At 49.1% G+C, this 24746-nt stretch overlaps 7 protein-coding genes across 7 annotated transcripts; 3 read left to right on the top strand and 4 right to left on the bottom strand.

Moving 5' to 3' along the window:
• Positions 1-23: 23 nt before the first annotated feature.
• Positions 24-1267, bottom strand: L228DRAFT_248045 (putative mitochondrial protein). Its single transcript, XM_018332775.1, has 3 exons — positions 1149-1267; positions 980-1072; positions 24-851 (listed from the first exon to the last, which is right to left on the bottom strand). Exons 1-3 carry the CDS (start codon positions 1173-1175, stop codon positions 195-197), a joined length of 777 nt encoding a protein of 258 aa, XP_018187921.1. The 5' UTR covers positions 1176-1267; the 3' UTR covers positions 24-194.
• A 167-nt stretch (positions 1268-1434) lies between these two features.
• On the top strand, positions 1435-4545 carry L228DRAFT_283518 (zincin). The gene is made up of 2 exons (XM_018336122.1): positions 1435-2587; positions 2663-4545. The coding sequence occupies exons 1-2, from the start codon at positions 1525-1527 to the stop codon at positions 4210-4212; spliced, it is 2613 nt and encodes an 870-aa protein (XP_018187920.1). The 5' UTR covers positions 1435-1524; the 3' UTR covers positions 4213-4545.
• A 1291-nt stretch (positions 4546-5836) lies between these two features.
• Positions 5837-6790, bottom strand: L228DRAFT_239339 (hypothetical protein; the record flags this gene model as incomplete). The annotated part of the gene is made up of 1 exon (XM_018331132.1): positions 5837-6790. The coding sequence occupies one exon, from the start codon at positions 6788-6790 to the stop codon at positions 5837-5839; it is 954 nt and encodes a 317-aa protein (XP_018187919.1).
• A 4433-nt stretch (positions 6791-11223) lies between these two features.
• On the bottom strand, positions 11224-14963 carry L228DRAFT_211315 (glutamate/leucine/phenylalanine/valine dehydrogenase; the record flags this gene model as incomplete). The annotated part of the gene is made up of 10 exons (XM_018329891.1): positions 11224-11328; positions 11414-12201; positions 12272-12464; positions 12527-12934; positions 12981-13119; positions 13194-13551; positions 13605-13850; positions 13908-13947; positions 14024-14682; positions 14771-14963. The coding sequence occupies 10 exons, from the start codon at positions 14961-14963 to the stop codon at positions 11224-11226; spliced, it is 3129 nt and encodes a 1042-aa protein (XP_018187918.1).
• A 4314-nt stretch (positions 14964-19277) lies between these two features.
• On the bottom strand, positions 19278-20210 carry L228DRAFT_151203 (hypothetical protein). Its single transcript, XM_018329287.1, has one exon. The coding sequence runs from the start codon at positions 19951-19953 to the stop codon at positions 19384-19386; it is 570 nt and encodes a 189-aa protein (XP_018187917.1). The 5' UTR covers positions 19954-20210; the 3' UTR covers positions 19278-19383.
• Positions 20211-21006: 796 nt separating this feature from the next.
• L228DRAFT_151159 (hypothetical protein) lies at positions 21007-21544 on the top strand. Its single transcript, XM_018329286.1, has one exon. It carries the CDS (start codon positions 21158-21160, stop codon positions 21461-21463), a length of 306 nt encoding a protein of 101 aa, XP_018187916.1. The 5' UTR covers positions 21007-21157; the 3' UTR covers positions 21464-21544.
• Positions 21545-23275: 1731 nt separating this feature from the next.
• L228DRAFT_268830 (hypothetical protein) lies at positions 23276-24060 on the top strand (the record flags this gene model as incomplete). The annotated part of the gene is made up of 3 exons (XM_018335198.1): positions 23276-23488; positions 23774-23914; positions 24046-24060. The coding sequence occupies 3 exons, from the start codon at positions 23276-23278 to the stop codon at positions 24058-24060; spliced, it is 369 nt and encodes a 122-aa protein (XP_018187915.1).
• Positions 24061-24746: the final 686 nt, after the last annotated feature.

Raw genomic sequence — 24746 nt, 5'->3', positions numbered from 1 at the left:
ACCAAGAGATGAGGCATGAATATACCTTAGGTACTTTGTTCAATAGGTTTCATGCAAGCTAGAACATGTGATGAAGCAATTGCTGTTCTTTTGATAAAAATATGTAGATGTTGTCTTATAATCTACCCTCCGACCAGAATCTCAAAACGAATCAACGCTGTAGTCTACAAAAATTGATTCCATGGTTTATAACTTTATTTGCCCTGCTTGACCCAATTCTCAATCGTTTCCCGCACACCAGCAACCTTCTCGTCGACCTTGCTGACAGCAATGTCGCTGTGAACCTTGGTCATGTACCAGCCCTGCTCAGCGGCGCCACGGATACGGAGATGGTTATCGCGAATGACGGGGAACCTCTCCTCATACCGCCACGCCAGGTCGCTCACATTGCGCATGGTCACGGGAAGCACGAGCCAGCCGGCGCCGATACCGACTGCCAGAGGGACAGTGGCGCGCAGCAGGATGCCCCTGTTTCGCGAAATAATCGATCCAGCCATGGACGCTACCAGCACGTACATGGCGCCGGGCATCAGACGCTCGCCCGTCTCCTTGGCGGGGGCCAACGACGCCACGGTCGAAGTAAAGTCCGATTCGAGGTTCAGGAGAGAAGACATGAAGCCATTGAACTTATCCTCGGCGGCGGATACCTGGTCGTGCAGAAACAATCGCCCTTTGCCGATCTGTGCGGCTAATCGGTCCGTAGGCGTTGGCAGGTTCGAAGACTCGTCTCGCGAGGATGACACAAGAGAGTTCACGAGAGAAGATGCGACCGAGGATATGGACTCGCTGGTGGATGGAGATGATGATGGGAGAGAAGAGAGGTCATTGTCGTAGATGGGCTTCTTGCTAGACTGTTCCGTGATTTCCATTGCGTCAGAGGCAGAGTTGCGGCTTTGATGATTATGTGGGTTGAGAGTGTTGAAGGGCGTTGGTAGGATCAATGTCGTCCAATTGAAAAAAAAAAATATGAAAGGCTTACCTCGCTCTCGGGAGCCTCAGCATAGGCAGTCCTCGTGGGGAAGAGGAGGAACCCGGCTGCAAAGAGACCGGCAGTTGCGGGCGCCAGGGCGCGCTTTTTCAACGGAGAATGAGAGTTAGTAGAGAAACTTTACGGGAGTAATTGTCAAGATGGAATTGGATTGACGAACCTGCCGGAGAACTGGTCGAAAGGCCATGGCGCGGCAACGTGGTGGAGGCAGCCAATTGACGATCCGAAAAACGTCGGGTTGTCGTCGGATCAACGAAGGCTGGAAAGGTGAAGTTGAAGCTATCCGCGATCGGCATAAAGTCTTGTGCACGGGTTATGCATGAGGATTCTAATTATACACACCCATCTCGGCAACGACGTAAGCGGCAGCGCGAGCGATTAACCAAATCTTATCAGATTGAAGAAGATATTATTGCCGATGCCGGGTGCCAGTAACACAATGACGACGACAAGAATCACGACAAGCACGACGAATCGAACATCTATTGTCGTTGTCCTTCACTGGCGGTGATCAGCAGACGGGGCATTAAGGAAAGATGCTCAAACCTGTTACTCGCCAGGCATGGACCTGCTCAAGATGTCTTATTCGGCAACACCAGCAGGGCCGAACCTTGGCCACTGCTGCGACAGCTACTGAAACCTTTTTCAGGGACAATACAACGTCGACACCTCTAGTCTATCATGGCACGCCAGGAGCTGCACGCGATGATGAAGCATTACGACAGATTTTCGACTCGCCCCAGTTCTGGCGCGAATTCTCATCCAAGACCCGTTCAGGCAGCTCGGCAGTCCGCCCTGCAGGACTATTTCAGAACCGTCACCTCAAGAGCCCTGCAGGATTTCAGCAATTTGCCGCAATTACTGTGCGACGCTGCCAGAAGATTGTCACCAAGGTCATCTCCGCGTCGACTGTAGATGAATACAAGGCGGTCGTGCGGGACTTGGACCGCCTCAGCGACTTTCTCTGCCGGGTCATTGACCTGTCCGACTTTGTTCGCAATACACACCCAGACCGGCAGATCCAGGCCGCCGCATCCCAAGCCCATGCGCTCATGTTTGAATACATGAACGTCCTGAACACCACAACAGAGCTGAATGATCAGCTCAAGCGCGCGACAGAAATGCCAGAAGTGTGGGAATCATGGAACGAAGAGGAGAAGCTGGTGGCCAACATTCTATTAAAAGATTTTGCACAGTCTGCAATTGACCTTCCGGCTGAGCACCGCCAGCAGTTTGTCAATCTGTCCAACGAGATTGCGCAACTGGGCCATACCTTTGTGGACACCATGGAGCCGCAGCAACCGTTTCTCTCATTTCCCAGTAGTCGCCTAAAGGGCATGGATCCGGTGCTGGTTCGGCAACTTACAAGATGGGGGACTAGCACTTTGCCCAGCATTGGGCGACCGGCGACCATGGCATTACGGTCAGTGGTGGACGAGAATACGCGTCATGACATTTTCATGGCGAGCCGGACGGCGTCAGGCGAGACGCTGGGACTACTTGAAGAGATGCTCAAGAAGCGCGCAGAACTGGCGAAACTCTCTGGATTTACAAGCTACGCAGAAATGACACTAGGCGACAAAATGGCCAAATCACCAGGTAATTCTCACCCTTTACTTTGTTACTCATTTCTACCCCAGAAGTCTAACTATACTGACATGACTTTTTTCCCAGCCGCGGTGAATAATTTTCTGCAAGCGCTGGCAGCGGACAACCTCCCGCGCGTGCAAAAAGAGCTCTCCGACCTACTCAAACTCAAGCAATCCGACCCATTTGCCGGCCGGACCCCCGACTCACTAAACCCATGGGATCGAGACTTTTACAGCCAGCGCCTGATTGCGCAGTCTCGCGCCAAGCGGCGCAACCCCGACTTTCTCTCCTCCTACTTTTCCCTTGGAACCGTCATGCAGGGAATATCTCGGCTCTTCAACCGGCTCTACGGCGTGCGGCTGGTCCCGCACGAGACGCTTCCCGGAGAAATCTGGAACTCGGACGTGCGGCGACTCGACGTGCTCGATGAAACCGACGGCCACATTGCCGTCGTCTACTGCGACCTGTTTGAGCGCGCAGGCAAGAACCCGCATCCTGCGCATTTCACGCTCCGCTGTTCGCGCCGCATCTCCGATGACGAAACCCACGAAGCGCGACAGCTCTGGAACAACACGCTTGACGCTGACGCCGCCTCCGTCGACGGCATGGCCAGCGCTCGCAACGCCCAAGGCGAACTCTACCAACTTCCCACCATTGCACTCATCTGCGACTTTGCGCGCCACCCATCCTCCTCATCCTCATACTCATCCTCTGGACGACGCGACCCCTCGACAAGCTACAAAGAGCGGCCCCCCGCCCTGCTTACCTTCCGCGAAGTCCAAACGCTTTTCCACGAAATGGGCCACGCCGTGCACTCCATGCTCGGCCGCACCGCGCTCCAGAACGTCTCGGGCACACGCTGCGCCACGGATTTCGCCGAACTCCCCTCTGTCCTCATGGAGCATTTCGCCTCTGATCCAGACGTCCTCGCCCTCTTTGCGCGCCACTGGGAAACCGACTCGCCGTTGCCGTATCACATGGTCAAAGACAAGATCGATCTCGACCACCGACTCGCCGGATCCGAGACCGAGGCGCAGATTATCCTCGCCATGCTCGATCAGGCTTTTCACGGCACCGGTGTAAGCCCTACTGGAAGTGCAAGTGGAAGTGGAAAACAGCTCGACAGCAGCGCAATCTATCACTCCGTGCTCGCCGCGAACGCTACCTTGCCTGACCCGCCCGGCACAAGCTGGCATGGCTTCTACGGCCACTTGTTCAACTACGGCGCCACGTATTATGCGTATCTGTTTGATAGGGCCATTGCAGGCAAGATTTGGAAAGATGTTTTTGGTGGGAGTGATATTGTGGGTGGTAGTACGGGTGCCAACTCCAGTGACAAACGCATGTCCCCCATTAGTCGGACCTCTGGCGAACTCTTCAAGTCCCAGGTCCTCCGCTGGGGCGGCGGCCGCGACGGATGGCAGTGCATCGCTAGTGCCCTTGCCGGTGCCGGTGCCAGTGGTCGTCCAGGTGGAGATGCAATCACGCAAGTAGTAGGAGGAGGTGGTGGTGGTGGTGGTGGTGGTGGTGGTGGAGGAGGAAGAGGAGAAGGACTCGCTCTGGCGCCAGAAAAACTGGCAGAAGGCGGCACTCACGCCATGGCCGAAGTCGGGCGGTGGGGTGTCAGAGATTAGTCTTTGTCCTTTGTCCTTCTCTTTTTATTTTATTCATTTTTTATTTATTTATTTTTTGATTCTCTCCTTGGTCCCATACATCCCATTTCCCCCCCCTTTTCTCTCCTTACTCCTTTCCCTTCTTTCTTTCTCTCCCTCGTCCCATAGGTCCCCATTTTCCCCCCCTCGTGTACCTTTTCCTTGCGCTCCTCTCATCATCCATCTACATTTCTACATTTCTACGTATTTATATATTTATTTATGTATATCTCCCCCGTCGCATGTATATATATACCTTATATACATACATAACTCGATACATTTACATGACGAGATACTTTGAGTGCAGAGTGCATATCAGATCACCCCCGCTGCCCCGATATATATAATTTGCCCCAGTCTGGAACCTGTGAACCTGTGAACCTGTTTCTCGCCTGCAACCTTGTTTCTTACCTCCTGGTAGGCTACTAGGGACCGTAGGACTGGTATAGTTTACCACTCACGAGTCTCGAGACATTTTACACTGTTTACCCATGACCAGCGAACAGCGAACAGCGAACAGCGAGCCTCAAGGACCGAGGACGGAGGACGGAGGACCGATGGCTGAGGATCGACGATCGAGGACCCAGATGAAACCACAGAGTTCATAGTCCAAAGCCTGTAGCCTGTAGCCTGTAGCTCGCAGCTCGCAGCTCGCAGCTCGTAGCCTGTAGGTACGGTGTACCTTATATAACTTTAATAATTTGATAAGATGTATCAAGTTGTAACATGATTATAGACAGGGTAGGGTATATAAGATATATAGGACAAGGCATGCTACATATAATAATCAAGATATATAAGTAAATTGTAAGTTGTAACAAGATGAAAAGTAACAAGTTCTTAAGTTTTAACAAAGTTAATAAACTTGCTACTTAATCCATGTAATATACTACCATGTATAATGTATAAGGTATAAGGTATAAGGTATAAGGTATAAGGCATAAGGTATAAGGTATAAGGTATAAAGTATATAATTCTATAGTCTATATATTTAACTTTTAAGTATATAGTATTATAGTATACTATGTCAAGACTCAAGACTCAAGACTCAAGACAAGATATAAGTACTATATATAATGTACATATATATATAATTCTATAGTCTATACATTTAAAACCATATACATATATATATATATATAATATATATAAAGTATATAGATAAAAGAAGACTAAAACTATAAAAGAAAATAGTAATAATAAAAGAACAATGTAATTATAAAAGAACAATGTAATTATAAAAGAAAACCACGGGGCCTGGCCGCCTGGGCCATGGTCAATGTTATGGCCTACGACGATGAACATGGTATGAGAGTGTAAAGAAGCTTGATTCTTACGTAGCTCCTGACGACGACCTTATATATGGTCGTCGTCGCTTAACATACTAAAGCGCAGAAGTGGAAGGAGCAACATAAAGCGAGCGAGACCGTAACAATTGGCCGCAACGAATAAAAGCCATCGGCCCCGATGGCGCATACATAAGGAAACGAACTGACAGAGTAACAGGCTGGAAAAAGATAGCAGCTAGCAAGCGGGTCAAAGCGAACCGACAGCGCAACGAGATTGGAAAAAGTTAGCGACAGAACGTGGACCATTACCATAGTCATTGATCGATCGATTCAACCGAGGACGATTCTTCATCCGTAGAGACGTTGAAGTCGTCGTCTTCTACCTCGGTATCCTCAATCTCCTCGTCGGGACGTTGTTCGTACGTCAGCCCCTCTGAAAGATAGTTCTCAAAAGTGGCGTTCACAGGTCTGTCGTCATAATCCCCACGCTTGGCACGGGCATGGATGACTGTGATCTTGTCGACCACAGCTACCGCTGCCGAGCGCAGTTGGAGGTCGGAGATTTCCCCCTTCGCAAAAGCAGCCAGTTTCTCCTGGAGGTCGTCGGTTACGTCCACCATTGCGTCCGCGAAATTCACCGTACGTTGGATAGTTTGCTGTCTGGACAATCCCTGGACGTTTGCCCGTAGGGGGTCCCTATACAGCTTTTTGGAACGAACGCTCGCCTGTGCAATTTTGAAACTATAGTCGTCGCTAGTGTCGTAGTAATCCTGAGCATCAGCCCAGAAGGTATCCTTCCGAGTAAGTGCCACGGCGACGAGGTCTCTAGGACAAGTAATGCCGAGATTTTGATCGAACGTAACGTCATCGTAGGAAACATTTCTTATTTCATTTGGGACGATGAGGTGGCCATAGCGGGTGACTGGGAGGGCTTTGATGTCCATTCGTTTATGGTATGGATTGATCTCAACCACCACCACGCGCCGGGGCTTCGTGTTGGTCACGCCAACAGGGATTCCATAGTTCTCGACGACGAATTTTGAGTCCTTTTCGTCGTCCGAGACGTTGAGGTTCATCTCAGGAACCTTAACCTTCGTCGGTGTAACCTGGACTTGTTCGCCCGTTGGTTCAGTTCGAGATTCAACCTGAAGACCATTCTCACGCCGCCACTCGTTGAGCGCGTCTTTGTCCCGTTGAGATGGTTCGCGACCTTTCTTGGTTGCGTCGTTAATACGACGTCGTACGTTATGGATATCCATGCGCGGCATTCTGGCAGTAACGGCGTAGCGACAAGGTGGTAGATGAAGTAAGACGTGAAGAGTCGAGAAGCCGACTGAAGTTGAAAAAGAGATAGGAAGCAACGCGTCTCGAGAACAATAATATAAACAGACTATAAGCGAGTGCCAGTGAATCGGCCACGGTGCGCCGAACAAGTGAATATTTATAAACTCCAAAAGCCCCAGGGTATCGTCGAAACAGCAAAAGCAATCCCGTGGGTATAGTAATAAAACTCCGTCAACATTAACACGATAATATATGGCATAGGCCTTTAATTGCTATGCGATTCCGTTACGCTCCCTAAATTCGCGAAGTAGATCAGGGGCGTTCTCGAGGTTTTCTTCAGGAATCCATTGGTCGTATTCTGGACCGTATCCGACCCATCGAACGAAGTACTGACGTTGTCCTCGAGACATCCGTGAGCGTAGTATCTGACTGACCTCATACTCAGGTTCGCCCTGACCATCGTGGGCCGTCTCCACTGGCCCCGGTTCAGGCATCTCTCTTCCGAAGTCGTCGCTCCCTGGTGCAGGGCATGGCCGTAGGTGGATAGAGGCTATTACCGGGTGGATGCGGATAGTCGAGGGTAGCTCAAGACGGTAGGCCACACCCTTTCCCACCTTTTCGAGAATCCGGAACGGCCCAACCTGCTGGGGTCCCAATTTAGCTTTCTTAACTGACGGGAGTTGGTAATGCTTCAACCGCAACAGTGCCCATCCCGATGAGAAATCGGGTTCTGGGTCACGGTGCCGACGATTGTGCTGACGCGCCATAGCTTTCTTTCCGAGAGCTATCGCGTCGGCAGCGGCGCGTCGTGCTATTTCCCTCATATCCTCCCGGGGAACAGTAGCCGGGGATGCTCCCATCTGCTCGCCAGGGATGTCATAGGCTTGCCTGACCTTCATACCATATAGCAGGTCGTTAGGGGATAACCCATCCAAAGCCGTGCAGTCAGAGTTGTTTATCTGCCCTGCTACGATGGGTAAGGTGTTCGGCCAATTCGATTGCGTAGCATCGACGTGGTAGCGGATCGTAATTTCAATTTCCTGATTCGACCGCTCGTCTTGCCCGTTCGCGCTACCATGATATGCAGTGGTCGTTATGAACCTCGTGCCTGCTCTCGTGAATAGGGCGTTGAAAAACCCATGTATAAAACGTCGATCGCGGTCTGTCATGACCACGCGCGGAATGCCCCATCTCGTAACTACCTGGTCCCAGAAGAGGACTGCCCACGTTCCAGAAGAGTAGTCTTTTCGTCCTGGTATCAACGTTACAGCTTTAGAGAACTTATCGGTAGCCGTAAGGATTGTATCGACTTTGTTGGGCGCGTGGAGGCTATCGGCTTCCGGTAGGTCGGTAATGAAGTCAATCGATAACGTGTGAAACGGTTCTGCCGGGGAGTCTATAGGGCGTAGGGCGGCGTAACTACGCTGACGGCTAGTACGATTTCGTAAGCAGTCCGGGCAATGGTTAACATAATGCTCGACTGTCTTGCGCATTCTGGGCCAGAAGTACTTGTCTGCCAACCGCGCATACGTTCGTCCGTGCCCGTGGTGGGACTGTCGGTCATGGGTCAGCTCGAGGTAGTGTTGCTGTAGGCTTGGTGGGACCACGAGTCTTAGGCGATGGTTGATGGGATCCTCAAAAAATAGTAGATCATCCTTTATGACATATTGGCTTAATGACGTTCGAATCGAATCGTCGGTAGGGTCATTTCGGCCCTGCGAGAGAACAAACTCGCGGACGGTTTTTAGATGCCGGTCGGAGGCTACCCCTTCCCGATGTCGCTGCTTCAGATCATCCTCTACCGTAATAGCGGGGTACGCGTGGTCCGTTGTGAAATCCTTGATTTGCGACAAGGGGCCACCTTTCGAGGCAGTCTCGTTTGCCGGGTCAGGGACGAGCGTTACCTCCCTGGGGTCCCATCTGGACAGGGCGTCGGGTACTGGAATATCACGACCTTTTCGATATACCACCGTCAGGTGGTCCCAGAATGTGTATTCTCATCGTCCTCCAAAACAGACTCCATGGCGATTTGGATGGATGGCTCTAGAGAGAAGCCATCATGTACCCTTTCGACCAAGTCGTTTTCATCATCGTACCCTGCGATCCTCAATAGACGTAACTTCTTGGTAAGGTAATCTGAGGGTTCTCGTCCTGACGACCACGTAAACTTCTCGCGGTCAGCCTCAATGCGAGCAATTCCCCTGCGGGGCATGAATTTGGCGCGGATACGTCGGCACCATTCGACGGCTGATCGGTCCATCACTTCTCTGTCTTCTTTAGATAGACCGTACAACCAGTCACGTGCACGATCATTGGTAAGACATTTTTTAAGTGAGACCAATACCCGTTCCTCGCCGAACGCTCTCACTGCGTCCTGAATGTTGTCGATGAAGGTTTGCGCCGCGTAGGCGTCGGTAGCGGAATTAGGTGCGAATTCACCAATAGATTCAACCTTTAGCTCACGTATCTCACGCGGCGGCCGGCGTTCCATATTATCCATTTGGCGCTGCATGATTTGCATCATCATAGCCATTAGGTGGCTATTGTCCACTGGACCGCCAAAACCCGGTACACCCCCAGTGCTAGGAGGAACGACGGGGGGAACGTTCGGCATCGAGGGCGGTGGAACGTTCGACGCTGCCCCATATCCGGGATGCGGATCCATAGGGTCCTCGGGTACCTGATAGTCAGGCATCGTCACGTCAAGAGGTGACGTTGTTTGCGAAGGTGCCGTTACGAGCAATGGTGCTGTTACCTGTAGCACTCGTAAGGGCGAATCTAGTTGTTGCCGCTCGGTCGACAGAAGCTCCTCGTCAGAAGACGACGACGAGACCTTCTGTACAGGGTCACCCTCGTCACTTTCAGGTAGTTCCGAAAGCAGGGACGTCAATTCTCTGGAGGACAATACCAGAGATTGGTCCGTCGGTGCAGTAGTTAAATCCGTAGACGTAGGAACCAACGAGGTGTTAGAGAGAACCAGTTCCGTAGAGGTACAGGCCAACGACGTGTCGTCCGTTGGATCTGACTCAGGTGTCGGCACACGCTGTAGTCTCCCCTCTATCCTCAATCTCGTCGGACGGTTTGAAATCGAACTGCTCCTGGACTTCCCCCTACGCGAGGATGAAGCCGTTGTGACGCTGCCGGCCAAGCCGACTAGTTGTTCAATGAAGAAATGAAAGTAACGCAGACGAGTATGAGTGATGAGAAGGACAATGGTTCGAACGAAACGATAAGCAACAGATACAGGGCGATGCTATGAAAGGTAATAGTAGGAGTAAGAAGACCAGGGACCTACGACGACGGGTCGCCGTTGGCTGGTATTGCGTGGCTCTCGCTTTGTAGAACAGCGAGAGAAGGCGGCTACAGGAAAACCACGTAGTCTGGAGGATCCAAATGGATCGAAGAAAGTGTCGCTACCAATTGTTATGGCCTACGACGATGAACATGGTATGAGAGTGTAAAGAAGCTTGATTCTTACGTAGCTCCTGACGACGACCTTATATATGGTCGTCGTCGCTTAACATACTAAAGCGCAGAAGTGGAAGGAGCAACATAAAGCGAGCGAGACCGTAACAGTCAAGGACTCAACCATTACAGGTGTATAAGGCTATAAAATAATAAAAATAAAAGAAAGTATTAGAAAAAAGTATAACCTAAAAGCATAAAGAGAAAGCATAAAAAAAAACATAGAATGAAGGTATGAAACAAAAACATATAAAAACAAAAATATGAAAACAAAATATAAAAAAAACATTAAGGAAAAAAAAAAAAAACAAACTATAGTCATTAAAAATACTGTATACAGTATACCATCGCTGCCATTATCGTCATCGTCGTCATCATTGTCGTTGTCATAAAGAGCACAGTAAGCACTACCGTCTACGCTCTACAGCATCGCAGTATCACATACCACAGAGAACTACAGTACTACAGTACTACACCTCCCCAACACTACATTTGAAAATGAATTCTGTAAGTACAATGGGTGCATGCAATCCAACATGAATTTGATGCTGTTCCATAACAAATGATAGTATTCATACTTTTATGTTATACGTTATATGTTATGATGTCTCTCACCCTCTGGGATCCCTCCATACTTGTACGATTGTATGAAATATGCTAATCAGCTAGACTAGAGACGACAAGACTGCTGTCATGCCACGTATCATGCTGCTGTATACTGCAAATGTATACTGATTGTGATGATAAAAATTGGGTAAGAAGGGTAGAAAACGCCAGCCATGATTATTACCAGATTCCTATAAGATTAAATTTACGCTTGATGCTGGGCCATGCGGCGGGACATGCTGTCATCATGTTAGCTCTTGACCTTGTAAAGACAACGATGGTTTGGAAAAAGAAGAAGGATAATAATAATAATAAAAGTGTGACAGAAAGAAGGCCAGTGATGGACTTACAAATCAAAGAAAGCAAATTGGCTTGGGCTGCTGCCGAATTGGTACACGAAGCGGCTGGCGAGGTAGCTACCAAAGATGGCACGGAGATAGTTTTCAGGCACCTAAATGTGCGTTAGCATTCTTCATTTAAAAAACGGAAAGAAAGAAAGAAAGAAAGAAAGAAAGAAAAAAAAGATCGTTACATACCCGCTCAATAATAGTGTCCAGTCCAACCTTCTCAAGGAGCAAATTGGGCAAAGCGTCCCGCAGGACTGACCGGCGCAGGTCTTGCTTGTCCCACAGATCCGTCTTCTGCAGCTCCTCGTCGAGCTTGGTAATTGCCCAACTGAGGTTATCACTGAGGATACTCCGCGGCTGCTTCGTCTCCTTGTGTTCGCGCCAAATGGCCTCAAACTCGAGCATGGCGTTCCGCTTAATCGTCTCCTGCACCTCCGTGACGTATTCCTTGTAGAAGCTCGGCGCAGTGCCGTCTTCCCGAATACACATATTTTCAACGAAGCCAGCCTCGTCAAACGACAATGAAGCGAGAACCTCGAGCGACGACGATGTCACACCACCCTTGTTCGCCGACGCATCCTTGATGAGAATGCATCCGGCCTTTTCTAGGCGCAGCTTGGCATCCTGGGTGATGAACAGATTGGCACCCTCGACAATGTAAGGAATCGTCGTCTTGCCATGCGCAATGAGCTTGCCAACAGTGCTGAGATCAATAGACTCCGGCCGTCCACCGCAAGGAACGAACACGTCGTAACGCATGTCGGTGCGCAAGTGGAAAGTGTTACGGAACGTCATGCCATTGTGCACCTGCTCGCCATTAGGCAGTTTGATGTTGGTCTGTTCAACCAACACGCGGTAGCCTTCACCAGACAGTCTCGAAACGTCAAAGTGCGAAATCATCTTTCGCTCCTTGGCGAGGCGAAGCAGCTCTTCCGGGTCCAGACCCTGAGGATCTACGAGTACACCCGAACCATCGACTATACCAGATTGTCAGAAAACCAATGCCATTTGAAAAATAGACAAACAAATCAACAGGAGATAACGCACCGATAGCAGTGTACTTTTCATTGCCCAAGAGAATCTCATTGGAACCAAGGTCGCCATCAGGGCCACCAGTTTGCAGCTTCCTCACCGTGGACGGATCAATTTCAAGCTTTCGATAGATGCCCTTGACGTATTCCCGAACAGACAGAGTCGTCATTCCATAGGTGTCGTGCGGGATACCACCAAGCTTGGGGCTCTGATGTACAAAGTCAATAAAATTACAAAATCCACAAACACGAAGAAAAAAAGTATCCGTACCTTTCCAGTGAAGAAGGACTTCCACCAAGGTGCACCTCGGCTTCGGGCGTGCTCAGTCGCCCAGTCAACCAAGTCGGCGGTATTCTCGTCCGGACCCATGAAGAGAATCTCTTGCTGACCGTGAAGATCGACAATCGGGTCCTTGATACCAGGACTAGTGGGTGGCAACAGCAGGTCCATAATACTGTCAATGTACTTTTCGAATGATACACGGACCTTGTCCTGATGGTGCACATCCAGGAGAATGACACCCTTGGAGCCGCCCTCGGGAATGTCCTTGTTCTTGCGCTGCTGGGTGTTTGCCAAATTATAGTTTTCGTCAAACAAGGATCGAGCGTTGATCGAGTACGCCTCTCGGTTTCGCGACTTGACAATTCGGATGCCACCGCGGGCAATGTCACGGAAACGCTATCATGGTCAGAAGGGAAAAAACTGAGCGAATTTCGAAACTTACCAAGTGGAAACCACGAAACTCCGAGGAAATGACCAAAAACATGCCGTAGAGCGGCTGAGGGTATTCGGCCTTGGGAAGGAAAGCAGGATTCAAACGGAAGCTCAAAGCAACTTTTGTGGGGGTATAAAAGTTTGTTTTCCTTAAAAAAAAAAAAAAAAAAGCGGGGTCAGCACGGGGGGACACTCACAGCTGCAGACAAGAATATCAACTTACAAAACACTAGCGTTAAAGACACGGAACGCCGTCATCACCATTTCATCGTGCTCGTTAGCCACCGATTTGGAGATCAGGTCCTTGAGCTCCGAATCGTTCAAGACCTTGTCTACCTGCAAACGCAGGTAGCTCAGCGTCGGGAGAAAGTCATCCCTCTCCCCGCGCGTTTGCACATAGTGGGTGTTGGCAAACGCAAGGTACAGAGGCCGCACCAGGTTGGAGTAGCGGCTGATAATTTCAAGAATGTACTCGGCAGTAAAAGTCTCCGTGCGCAGACGACGCTTGATCTTGGCAAGGACTTCAGCGTGGACACTGTTGCCGGTATCAAGCATCGAGGACAAGGAGGTATATTCGGAGCCTAGAATCCGTTAGCAAATGGTATCTGACTGCAATGGAGACACGAGCACATACCAAGACGGTTCAGGAAATGTTGAACAAAGACCCAAACGCAGTGTGCGTAGATGGTCTCCTGCAAGCTCAATTGGCCACTGGCGAAGTGGGCCTGGAATTTGTTCTGCGGAATACAGTACAGCAAAGAAACCTCTTTCATAATCTGGTGGATTGAAGCTTCAATGGGAGGAAACTTGGAAGATGCAGCGGTCACGGGCAGAGGGCGGAGATAGAGGGACATGACAGTCACGCCGTTGGAGAATTGCTCTGGGCCGCAATATTAGTCTTGTCCGATAATCTTCTCACGGAATGCCATTTACATACCAACATATTTTCTCGACGACGTCACTCCATAGTAATGGTACTGGTCTCATTAGCATTTGCTTGGGAAAAGCAAGCCCTAATCTTGCCGGGACGGGAACAATAATAATAAGACGTACCAAGTCACTGAGTGCACTAAAAATACCGTGTGCACTGCTCTGGCGATAGGCCACAACCAGGCGCTTGTCCCGACGACCTTCAATGTCAAACATTTCAATCACTGGGCCGGACCGAGTGACGGCATTTTTGATAATCTCCTCATAGATGGCCTTGGTGTTGGCGGTCGCCTTCTTCAAGAAGGTTTTGTCGCCAATGAGCTCAATGTTGGTTTCTTGCGGTCCCGGATTCGGGTTGACGAACTCGCATTGGTAGACAAAGTAGCAGCGCAACTGGTTCTCCTGCTCGCCCGGCAGCACACCGGCTGAACGAAAGGTCTCGACACGGTAGCTGTTGCCGCCCAACGACGGATCAAGATATTTCTCATCGATGCGCTGTTCGTAGCGGGGTCCATCCATGATGCTGACACCGGGCTTGCTTGTGTCAATGTAGACGGCATGGTCGGTGGCCTCCTTGTCCAGACGAATCTCGAGGCGCTTGTCATCACGAGCATAGGCGGCAATCTTGGCGGCGTAGAGGGACAGAATATGGTTGACAATGTTGTCTACGGTCTCGGTCTCAAAGTACATGTCATCGATGCCAAGTTCTTGGTAGAACCAATTGGTCTCCGACTCCACGAAATCAGGAGGGATGAAGCCCTTTTCCTCGAGCTGGTCCATGACTGGTTGACCGAAAAGGAACCATTCGTTAGTAAGGTGTTCTCTCAATCGAGGCTCAAGTACAAAAAAATATCGTAGTGTCGCACTCACCCTCCTCCATCTGCTTCGCCTTGCCCTCAAATTTGGGAGCCACATATCCGCTGCCCTGCTCGTGCAGAATCCGAGTATGGTTGGTGCCGGGTACGCTCAGATGCGTGGGCTGGGGAGAGGGTTGGCGGCCCGGAGTACGGACGATTTGCTCGACCAGCTTATTGGGGGCCTGGAGCTCTGGGTTGGAAGACATGATGATGGTTGGTTCATTCAGAGGGACGTTCCGTTGTTTCTCCTTGAGAGGTGGTGTGTTTTCTATGTATATATTCTAACACGAAAAGTGCCAAGGCTGCTTGAGTTGAATTGCTCTGGTCAGCGTCGAGTCGGTGAGCAAAGGAAAATTCAGCTCCTAGAACAAAAGAAGGCTCACAATTGTCGATAAGCGCGGCAGGGGCTGGTTGTTTAATTGGGCAATGTGTGCGTGTAGGCTATCAGTACTCTGTATGTGTGCGGGTCTGGGGGGACCGATGCCAAGTGTGGAATGATGCAATGCAGCCTTATCTATTCCCCTGGCACAATCAGCAACTTTGTGCTCAAACCAAACGATCAAATGGTTCAATGAATATATATCATACCTGGTTCAAAAGAGACTTGTTTCCCCCAGAGAAGAGGCTTAAGGCTTCCTTTTATGTTTTCAAAGCTCCCAGTTGGGCACAGAGGGTAAGTTCGAATCGATCAGCGTAATGAGGTGCTTGGCCGGGGGTTGTGCATGGGCCCCAAGGAATGGCTTTGCTGTATGAGTTACCTCTTGATGGGGGACTTTTGTGATAAACTCGGTTGTGCCACCAGGCACCACACTATCACCCATTAGTGAGACCATGGAAGATTCTGATTGGGTACAACGTGACTTTTGGCGGGGAGCAAAGTGGCCGAACCAAAAATCTGTCACGAACCGGCGCAGAACTGTTCGACCACCACGATAACTATCGTGGCTCTCTATTCGTACAGTTGACGAGCATTCAGGAACGATCCACCTGGTGCGAGGTGCTTGATTGAACCAATGTACTTATCGTCATAAACGCGGCATTTTACATGATGTTGATACGTTTTGTGTCCTCGACGTGTTGAAATCGCGGACCAGAAAAGGGCCAAGGAGGAGAGAGGAGGGGTAGATTCTGGAAAGATGCAGGGATGCTACTTACACCTTCTGCTGTAATTGGTCTTCTGCTGTCACCGCCCACGTTTTCCCGCGGGCGTCGCTGAAGAATGTCGCGAATCAGGCACTCTAATCACCCTCCGTTTGTCGCAAATTAATCACAATCAGAATCTTTCCTCCTCTACTCCTTGTACTGCACGGGTCAATATATGTATATAAATAGATGAATAATAGATGAATCCCAGAATGAAAGAGTCCAGGAAATTGAGAGATGCGTTTTCGAAGAGTCAACCTGTCGTGGAATGGACCGGCTTCAAATAGTAAAAACTTCTGGGTTGCATCTAATGAGGAAGGGTGTCAAATGATGTTGTGCCTCTGATCATGACCGTTCCTGATCCAAATACGAAGTCACAATTATCTTCATAATCACAATGAAGACGAAGGAAAAGATGCTGATCTGGCCAGATCGGACAAAGTCAAAAGGTTACAGAACTGGTGTTTGGCGGCTATTGACGGGGGCCGCAGCCCAGGACAGCCATCAGTGGCCGTGCAGCACTGCGGAGTAGAACATTCTTCGTCGCTCGGTAGAATCCCTCTGGCGCCGTTCGACCACTTGTAGCCGGACGAGCGACGAGGCCCGAAGGCGGTCAACCAACCTGCCTACTGCCCGACCGAGGGAGCTGCACTCTGTCGGTCAGGGGACCCGATCACTGCTATCTGTGTTGGAGCCCCTCGCGAGAACTGGGCGGACACTAGAACCCATCCAGAGAGGGACACGGGAAGTCGAGCACTACACGCGACGAATCACTACGAGTATCAAAACTCCTAACCTCCAATTCTACCCGTCTGCCCCACTTGGCCTTGTCACGGCTTCGTAAAGTCTCGTTCCTGGTTTGTGACCGGGATAAGGCAGTGGCCATTTCCCCTCCAACAATAGATGTCCGGTCCGAAAGACCGATAACACCCCAACGTCGACCAGAAGAGAAGCCTGCTCAAGTAGTAGACAAGAGAAAGTTTTCTCCTTGGCATTCGAGCACTGTACAGTGGAATATTTCAAGATGATGATCAAGCAAATTGTCCAGGATATAAATCTAGAGCGTCCTGGAGCAAGTCTCCTCTTCATCAGCGTTGTGTATCAGCTTTGCAGCAAACCCGTTTAGGGTGAGTAAAGGATAGTATTAAGATCCAGGAGCGCAGCGTAATGAAAAGTTCAGCATATCAGCCATAACTGTCCCAAGATGGAGAGATGAAAATAGCATGCATAATGTAAACGTCGACTTTTGTGGCCTTTCTGTACTGCATGGCGGCATCGTTGGACAGACTGTTCAATATGTTAATGCGAGTAGAGGCAAGTGACCCCAAGTAAAAAAGCCTCCCTAAGACACAACCAGTCAGAGAGATTTCAGAAAAGCGCGGGGTGGTTATGCGCTTATAATAATCTCTCTGACGATAATGCTAACTATCTGTTATCCAGCAAAAGGCGGTTCTAAAGTTGTCGCGCGAGTAGCCAAGCACTCTTACCATTATAGAAAGGCGTTCCCAAGAAGAATACTAGAAAGAAATCTTCAAGGTATAGTCGGTGGTAAGATTCAATGAAGAGATGTGAAGCAAGTCCATATAAGATCTCCATCTGAAAAGGTAAATATACCAAAAACAGGAGGCGTCTTCATGTTTTATTTCTACCAGCGCATAGACACCATTGGTAGGCAGCGTTCATATTCAGTCTTGAAAATTTTGCAAACCGCGGGAGATAGCATCGTATTTATCCAACAAAAGTCGGAGAGCAAAAACATTAATGTTTGATGCTTTGAGGTGATTCAGCTTCGGCATGGCGTCGGCGGACTTTGGCATCGGCGAATAAAAAATAATGAAATGTCACGTGACCAACTGAAAATTTGCGAAATACTTCTTGATAATTTTTATGCCCTCGAGTTCGGTCTGCATTCTTTGCAGAAACTTTTGAAAGGCCAAGCACAGTGTATTGCAGTACGGAGGACGTACGCGTCGCGTGAGTTGTTCCTGGATCGCAAATTTCCAGCTTAGTCATCCAGGGCATGACGAAGCGTGTTTACCCAGACCCAAGGGAACAAACTCTCTCTTGGACCCTTGGATGTACGGGCCCTCCCATTGACGAATTGAACGCGAAAGCAAGTAGACGTAACTCGATTGAATAATAATCAGCGCAATTGCGAGCCCGAGAATCTCCGAAATCAAGTTTCTTGAATTTGAATTGAGACGTTTTTCTCTGCCTTGGCGTATCGAGGGTGTGTCCAGCACAGCGGTGTACAGGAAATGAACTGGCCTACTTCCTTTCTTTCAATAATGACTGCAATAATAACATCATCGTCATCATCTCCGTGTCGCCCAGCTGTCAAGCATGTCTGGCATGGCTGCAGGTACCGGACAGCGATTTGCAGCGCCACCAGCAGTAGTGAAATGGGACACGTCACATTGTGGCGGAGGAAGTTGCATGAAACCCCTGAAGCGTGAGGCGTACAAGTGACAGAATCATCCACTGTGCAGTTTTTTTCATTGCCTCACTGAAAGTGGCTATAAGACTGTGTTGGACGGTGCTGTGCTGCGTTGTCGTATTTGTCTGCGCGATGAAGTGATGGGCTGATGGAAAAGGGGCAGCGTCTTTAATTTTCCTTGTCCTTGGTTTGGTGTCTCAGCAGCAGCAAGCAAGTTCAGCCTTGCTTGTCTTGGAACAATTGTCGCTATTCTTGGGTATCGAATCTCGCTCATCGAGACTTGAATCAAAGTGACGCAGTACTGATCAAAAATGCAGTTGAAGAATGCGGTCATTCTACAATCAAGTTTCAGGTTGGGGCATATGTGGGGAAGCGATTTTCTATATGCAGCCGCGTGGTAAGACGGAATATTATTGTGATCGACTCTCATGCCCGCTCAGCCTATGAATTGCAGTGTCTGTGATGGGATGGGCAGCGTATACACACTCTCTCGTAGCATGGCGCTGGGAGCGAAATAGCAATTCTTTATTCGATTGGATTCACCTGGCATTGAAACTGTCAAGTGTTGTTGTCTTTGGCTGGAGGAGCATGCAACAGTAGCGAATCACATCAGTTAGATCCCGTACTTCGTCTTCAAATATAGAAGCGATTGAGCTTCGGCATCCGAACCAGATCAACCATGGCAAGCCCTGCTGCTTATTTGTAGAGCCGTAGTAAGATTAGTCGGCCTATGGTTAGGAAAGCATATCCGGTGTAGGGGGGTGGGAAAGGTGGTCGAGCTGAAGGCATGGAGGCAGTGATCGCTGCGGGGATGCGAGAAATATCCTATCGCCATGCAGGCCAACAGAAATGATGACTGTGGAAGAGGAAATGAGATGGAAGAAACGGGGAACCCTGGGGTTGGCAGCAGCGAAAAGGTAACACGACATACGAGGTCATTTCAGTAGGGACCAGAGAGAAACCCATGTTGGTTGGAGAGCCAAGGTGAGCGGGCATGCTGACCATGTTGATTGATTGTCGCTCCAAAACAGAGGACCAAAATGATCTTACCGATACCGAGACCACCAGTCTCTTTCGCTTGGGGGGCAAGGGTAAAGACTCTCTCCGCAGTTGGATGCTGACCCAGTGTAGTGGTCAATCAATGAATGGATTATCAAAATTGTGCCGAAAGCGAAAAGCACGAGGTTGTATGACTGTCTTGGCGAGGCTCTTGCTCTCTCACACACACACCCCAAGTAAGTCAGAGGAATGTGGCATTGGTAAATCTTTTGTTTGCGCTTTAATTTGTACAGTACAGTAAAGTCGTTGAGCGCGGTCAAGCCAGGCGTAGAAGAAAAGGCAACATCAAGTAAAAAAACATTTGTCTGGGTGTTGATCAACGGCACAGGCCCTTTGAGTGGATACCTAGATGCAGTGATGAAAACCGGTGGACCACGCATAGCGTCGTTGAGGAGACGGGACCGGAAGGGCGGCAAGGCCAGACAAAGGCGTGTGGGTAGTGGGTAAGAGGAAAAGGCTTCCGCGTCGCCACCGTTCCCGCCCGTGCTCGGGTTCTTCCCGCAATTGCACCTCTTACGAACGGCTGTGCTCCCCTCTTTTTGGTCTTCTGGATGCATCTTAGTGTAGATAGTAGGGCATACCTGGGTAGGTGGGCGTGTGCTCGACTGTACATTCCTGGGTGAGGTGGGGACAAGGGGACCCACGATGCAAAAAGCGACGACGATGGGGGTGAGGGGCCTCCTTTGGGGCAACGGAGGGAAGAGAGCGTTCCCACACAAATCTGGGGCAACAAACGGGGGTGGTGGAAAACGGGTGCAGAAGCGAGCAATTCATCCGATAGCGTGGGGTTTCGTATCGGATGCATCTCTCACGACTTTGGTACCTCTGTACGGAGTACAAAGCGTACAATTGCTTTTTGGCTGCTTTTTTTTCTGGATTGGAAAACGAGACGAAAACACAAGATGAACATTCCTCAACAATAATTTGAATGTGATGAAGCGTTTGTAACTGATGTTTTTCTTTGGTCTTGGAACGACGACGACGACGACACGGAGTCATTGCGGAAGAATGGCATAGAACCAGAGTTGCTCTCTGGTTGTTTTCCGTGTGTCTGCGCGTCTGTACTGAGCATTTTAGCTTGATGCACACGCACAACGAAGCAGAAATTGACCGAGGAAGAGCATGTCGTGATTAAGGTATCATATATCAGCAACGGAATAAAGGAAGCGAAAAGGGTTCCCGGCGTCTAGACCAGAAGAGGGACGCGTGTGCAATACAGAGTTAGAGTCAGAGAAAGAGGATGGCAGATGCCGATCACACAGTTTTACTACGTAGTAGGCTTGTAGGTATATCGATGCAGAAACAAGGAAGCAAGTACAAGGAGACAAAGGGCATGATCGAATTCAGTATATTTGACGATGGTAGCTACACTCATTCGAGCCATTCCATCCATGGTAGCGACCGCAGAAAAAAGAAAAGAGAAAAAGAGAAAAAAGAGGCAAAAAGGACCGATGCGTAATGGTTGGCGGCATGTCTCCAAACTTTGTTGATAAATACCGTCCGACAAACCATGGTACGGTTCCGTCTTTCCCTTTTGCCTCTTGCCGTCCCGTACCAATCTGATCTCTTCATGCGACTATCGTTGCTCGTCGTCGTCCTCATCGTCGTCTTTTTCTTTGGGATGGTGGTAGGGATACGCTGCCTCTATCCGCCTCCCGCATCGTCTACTGCCTTACTCCGGAGAAGCTCTGCCGTTTGATCCTCTTGACACTTTACCCGACACAGCTTTAGTGTACGCGTCGCCCCTTGACGGATCTTCATATGATTCGACCCTTTTCTATCTACAGTATAACGCTTGATGTTTTCCCTTGGTTGCTCAATCTTTTTTTTTTATTTTTTTTTCTGATTCTTTTCCCTCTTCTTCGTAATTTTCTTTTCTGTGTTGTCAGTCTCATCCAAAATATTCAGCCTCTCTGCTTCTTATCTGGTACTCGTAGGATGAATGATGAATCTTTTAGATTAAAGACGATGAGACGTTCACGACGCGTAACTGGGGACGACGACAGCCTTGTCGCTCTCTCACACTCTGTCTGTTCGCCTCTAGGAATGTTGACCAAGAAAGTTTAAGGGTTTTCCTTTTTTATCACTTGTACGTGTAAGAAGATGTCTGTGCTCCATGTTAGTATCTCATCCGGCGACGAATTATCCTGCCCCCGAACGCATCCCATTCCTCCTCGTTCTGCTCTCCCTCTCCTCGTCCCATGGTTCGTCGCTCGGTCTCTTTTCATCTCATCCGTGTTTCCCCCCCCATCTTACCATCTTACACCCCTTGTCTTCCCGACCCTCCGATTCGACTTTCCCTCCCTCTCCCTCTTTTCCCCCGTGGTCGGTCCTTTTTGGCGGTGTGAAGTCGCTCGTTTCTTGTCCACCTTTCTCTTGTCTGTCCCCAGGTTTCACCTGCAATGCACAGCATCGTTGAAGCACGACCACCAGTAGTCTGGTTCTGGATTTCAGAGGGATTCCTGGGGCACGACGATCTTGCGCATCCATCCCCCCCCTCCTCCCTCCCCATCCTTTTTTCTTCCCTCCGCCCCATGTGGACCTCTTACAATCGGGCCTATGATGTGGCTTTCGTAAACAGGGTCTGTCCTTCCGTTCCCACCACCTAGACATACGTTTTACTCTTTGCGCTTCTCTCTCTCTTGACTCTCTCTTTCTCTCTCCTGACGCGCGATCCGGCTGGGATGCTTGACAACTTAAGTTGAGCACGTTGCCACTTTCCATCGACCCCCCGTTCGTCCCAGAGAACAAAGAAGAGTTCCTTAGGACAGCAAAACAAGTTGATTCCTTTTTATCTTTATTTTTGACCTTGCTGCCTCTGTGCCCGACCAACTCATTCCTCCAAGAATTCTTTTACTTGGCCATCTATTTAGCCACCTACCTACCTACCTACCTATCTACCTAGGTATCTACCGGTGATTCATCGGTCCTGTTGCAACGGTACACCTTGTGCAAGGTTCTCATTGCTCTCTGCTTATCTCGGAGCTGCCGAACTTGCTCCTCATTTCCACTCACTGGAGCCACGCGGTCAGGCGACTTGCACAAGCTCTCTACTGTATGATCCTCCCCTTGTTCATGTCCCCCCATTACCGTTTCTTGACAGTTTGGACATTCTGGGGAAGACAGCAAAACACCAACTTGGATCTTGTTTTTTTGCTACCCTCGAGGATATTCACATCAAGAAGCTGAGGAGAATACTGGAACGGGATTGGCTGACCTGGAACGCCTCAAGCTATAGCTTCCTACTCTTGCTGCGTGCTTGACATTTTCCCTCCACCTCTTCTCGCTCACCGCCAGCCCACCGCAGCCGCCAAAAGCCACGCTGACAAGGAAGCCTTGGCCTTTCTTGTCTGTCTGTCTGTCTGCCACACGTATTTGGGCACACAGACTTTATTCACATTCGTTTTCACTCGTTTGACTTGTTGCATCTTAACCTTTACTCTCTTTTTTTTTTTTTTTCTTCCAATCCCCACGTCCAACTTGGCCTGGGCCGCACCAGATTGGTCTTTCTCCCCCGCAAAACCTGAGACCCCAAAAAACGCCTCCGACACCTCTCTCTCTCTCTCTCCCTCTCGGGCCTCCACAGTTTCGCACCTTCAACCTCCACCTCCAAAACCTGCGAACTAGACCTGCATCGAAAAACCTCCACACCTCTTTTTCGTCCCATCTCGACTTTTCTGTTGAGCGATCCTTGTGCGACCGTACCCCCTCAAGTCTCTCCGTCGAATATATAACGAGCAGTCCCGATCTGCTCTTCTCTTGTCGACGGCTTGTTCGGACATTCTTTTATTTTCCACGTCTTTCATTCTGTCCCTCTTTTATCTACTCTCTCAAGAGTAAACGATATTGTGTCATTGAACGACATTAAACCATATCAATATGAATTCCCCGCTGCCTTCTCCCCGCCAGCGTCTCTCCATCGGCACCTCCAACACGCTCGGCCAGGACATTTCCTCCATTATGAGCGAGCCTTCGCGCATGAAGCTCCACTACTCTGTGGACGTCACCGGCACTCGGCAGCACCCGCCGCCACCGCCGCCCTCGCCCGTTGATACCACTGCGTCGCGCTGGGCTCCTCCTCCGCCACCGGCAGTCCGACATAACTCTTTCGAGGGGCGATATTAGGCGTCGCAAGTCGGAGACTCGCAACGATTGTGCCTACTTTGCTTTTTGTGCCATTTGTACTGTTCTTTCAAAACAAAAAATATGGGTTCAACCGGCGTTGGTTTTGTTTTCTTGTGCTCCAAAATATGCTCACTTGGCGTCGGTAAGCTTCTCCAATGTTCATCCACACTCCCTCGTCATTCACATTTCCCTGTCATTTACACAGTCATACTTTTACTTGTACGAACATGTCTGGCTAACATTTCATCAAAGTCTAGCGTCAAGCGTTATCGTTACTTTGCTTTGATCAGGAAACAGGAGACATTTTTTCTCAGAAAATGGGGAGCTGGTTTTACTGGTACTGGTGCTGGTGCTGGCACGGTGTTTGTAATGGCTTCTGGTATTTGGTATTTGGTATTCAGTCTTGCTCTATGGTCCTGGGTTTCGGTGTATAGAATCGGATATCATTTTTCTTGTCAGATGTTGTGATACTCGGATTAATCGGGTTATTCACACGTCATGACATGTTATGCTCTTATGGACAGGGATTAGCGGGTTAGGTTAGGATTAGGCTCAGGAGCTTAGGAACTGGTGGCTTTATTTACGGAACAGGACGACACTCATGGTGTGCTTATACTTTTTTTAATTAAGAAATTTAGTTTATTTTACTTCAATCTTACCTTTTTACCTTTATACCATTTTATTCATTTTATTTTATTTATTTCATTTCGACTTTTCTTGGTATGCAATTTCTTTTTCTTTCTTTTTCTTTTTTTCTTTTGGCATTTTTTCGCGAAAACCTTCTACCTGAATCTATATCTTTGAATTTTGTCTCTTGAATCTAAATCTAATTCTCGATGGAAATTGAATCATGGTCCATGGATATGAGCCCGCAGCCCGCAGCCCGAAGCCCGAAGATGCGAATCTAACGAGTTACATGTACTAAACAACGTTACAAACTACTTTACTTACCCATGTTATTGATTCACTGATTGTATAGTGTATACGTAGTGTATACGGTATACGTTATACCATCTTTGATTCTTTGTTTTTCTGTCAAAGTTTTAGTCTTTGACTGTCTGACCGTTTGACCGTTTGCTACAGCCTACAGCCTACAGCCTACAGCCTACATTAATTCAAAAACTTTTTGAGAATCTTGAAAGTTGAATCTGAGCAGCGAGCTTGTTTCATTGAATCATTGACATCATTGACATTATTGTTAATTTGTTATTATGTCGTTACGTGG

This window comes from Xylona heveae (genome assembly GCF_001619985.1).
Source record: "Xylona heveae TC161 unplaced genomic scaffold L228scaffold_6, whole genome shotgun sequence".
Lineage (NCBI taxonomy): Eukaryota > Fungi > Ascomycota > Xylonomycetes > Xylonales > Xylonaceae > Xylona > Xylona heveae.
The sequence above is the reverse complement of the archived record's forward strand: the minus strand, read 5'-3'. Positions and strand labels throughout refer to the sequence as shown.